At 66.3% G+C, this 2,124-nt stretch overlaps 1 protein-coding gene across 1 annotated transcript; it reads left to right on the top strand.

Moving 5' to 3' along the window:
• The first annotated feature begins 435 nt into the window (after nucleotides 1-435).
• On the top strand, nucleotides 436-1,895 carry KBTBD13 (kelch repeat and BTB domain containing 13). Its single transcript, XM_008139120.3, has one exon. The coding sequence runs from the start codon at nucleotides 436-438 to the stop codon at nucleotides 1,810-1,812; it is 1,377 nt and encodes a 458-aa protein (XP_008137342.2). The 3' UTR covers nucleotides 1,813-1,895.
• Nucleotides 1,896-2,124: the final 229 nt, after the last annotated feature.

Below are 2,124 nucleotides of genomic sequence, written 5' to 3'. Positions count from 1 at the left end.
GCGAACTTTAAAGAAGCAGGGGATAGCTGTACCATGAAAGAGGTGTTATTACTAGCCCCATTTTGAGGAAACAGAGGGTCGGATAGTGAGGGCACTTGCTTACAGAAGAGCATGCCGCTGGCGCAGTGCAGGTTAAACGGGACATCTTTGTCAGCATCCCTCCCAGTGCCCAGCATGCTGTAGGTAGGTGCTCAGTATATGGATGGGCACTCATCATTTCCCGTGAGGGACTGGGTGACCGTGCAGGTCTCTGATGCCCTCTGGGCCCAGGGCCATACAACCTGCCAGCCACCACATCACATGCGCCATACTATCTTTAGCCAGGGATATATTTATATCCCGGGGAAGTGTTTTTCCGCTGCTACGGGGGAGCCCCAGAGTCCGCGGCCGCTGAATCCAGGCCCCCCAGCGGCAGCCCCCGCCCTCCGGCTCGCCATGCTTCCAAGTCCGCAGGTCCCGGTGCAGGTGTGGGTGGACGGCCAGCTCTTCCAGGCCGACCGGGCCCTGCTGGTGGAGCACTGCGGCTTCTTCCGCGGCCTCTTCCGCTCGGGCATGCGGGAGGCGCGCGCGGCCGAGGTGCGCCTGGGCGCGCTGAGCCCGGGCGGCTTCCGCACCACGCTGCGGGTGCTGCGCGGCGAGCGGCCGGCGCTGGAGGCCGCCGACGACCTGCTGCAGGCCGTGGAGTGCGCCGCCTTCCTGCAGGCGCCGGCGCTGGCGCGCTTCCTGGAGCACAGCCTCACGTCCGACAACTGCGCGTTGCTGTGCGACGCGGCCGCCGCCTTCGGCCTGCGGGACGTGTTCCACAGCGCCGCGCTCTTCATCCGCGACGGCGCGCGCGAGCTGGCGGCCGAGCTGGCGCTGCCCGAGGCCCGCGCCTACGTGGCGGCGCTGCGGCCCAGCAGCTACGTGGCCGTGAGCACGCACACGCCCGCGCCCGGCTTCCTGGAGGACGAGTCGCGCACCGTGTGTTACCTGGACGAGGAGGAGAACGCGTGGCGCACGCTGGCCGCGCTGCCCCTGGAGGCCAGCACGCTGCTGGCGGGTGTGGCCACGCTGGGCAACAAGCTCTACATCGTGGGGGGCGTGCGGGGCGCCAGCAAGGAGGTGGTGGAACTGGGCTTCTGCTATGACCCCGACGGGGGCACGTGGTGCGAGTTCCCCAGCCCGCACCAGCCGCGCTACGACACCGCGCTGGCCGGCTTCGATGGCCGCCTCTACGCCATCGGTGGCGAGTTCCAGAGGACGGCCATGAGTTCCGTGGAGCGCTACGACCCGGCCACAGGCTGCTGGAGCTTCGTGGCCGACCTGCCGCAGCCGGCGGCCGGCGTGCCCTGCGCCCAGGCGTGCGGTCGCCTCTTCGTGTGTCTGTGGCGGCCGGCGGACACCACGGCTGTGGTGGAGTACGCGGTGCGGACCGACGCGTGGCTGCCGGTGGCCGACCTGCAGCGTCCGCAGAGCTACGGCCACTACATGGTGGCCCACCGGGACAGCCTCTACGTGGTGCGCAACGGACCCTCCGATGACTTCCTGCACTGCGCCATCGACTGCCTCAACCTGGCCACGGGCCAGTGGACGGCGCTGCCCGGCCAGTTCGTCAACAGCAAGGGAGCGCTCTTCACGGCGGTGGTACGCGGCGACACTGTCTACACGGTCAACCGCATGTTCACGCTGCTCTATGCCATCGAGGGCAGCACCTGGCGGCTGCTCAGGGAAAAGGCGGGCTTCCCACGGCCCGGCTCTTTGCAAACCTTTCTCCTGAGGCTGCCTCGTGGTGCTCCGGGGCCGGTGGCCTTGACAACGCCTGAACTGTGACTCCAGGGCCGGGCTCTAGGAGGGGACGACCGCCTGAGTCTTCCCTGGGCTGTGGCTGAGTCTACGAGGCTGGCCGTAGTTGGGCAGGGAACGTCTCTCTCTCTGGTTGCGAGGTCTGAATCTCATATGTCTTTTGGTGGTGTGAACATGTCCAAGAAATTCAGGGAGCAATGCTGGGGTTTGAGCCCTCAAATTAGTTGAGCTTTTCTGAGAGCTGGGGGGTCAGTGGAAAGGGCAGGGGGGTGGGATTTCTGTCACCTAGGCTTGTAGGTGAATGGGCCAGTAATTGAGCATGGCTAGGAGTGGGTTAAG

Source organism: Eptesicus fuscus, chromosome 5, assembly GCF_027574615.1.
Source record: "Eptesicus fuscus isolate TK198812 chromosome 5, DD_ASM_mEF_20220401, whole genome shotgun sequence".
Classification (NCBI taxonomy): Eukaryota; Metazoa; Chordata; class Mammalia; order Chiroptera; family Vespertilionidae; genus Eptesicus; species Eptesicus fuscus.
The sequence above is the reverse complement of the archived record's forward strand: the minus strand, read 5'-3'. Positions and strand labels throughout refer to the sequence as shown.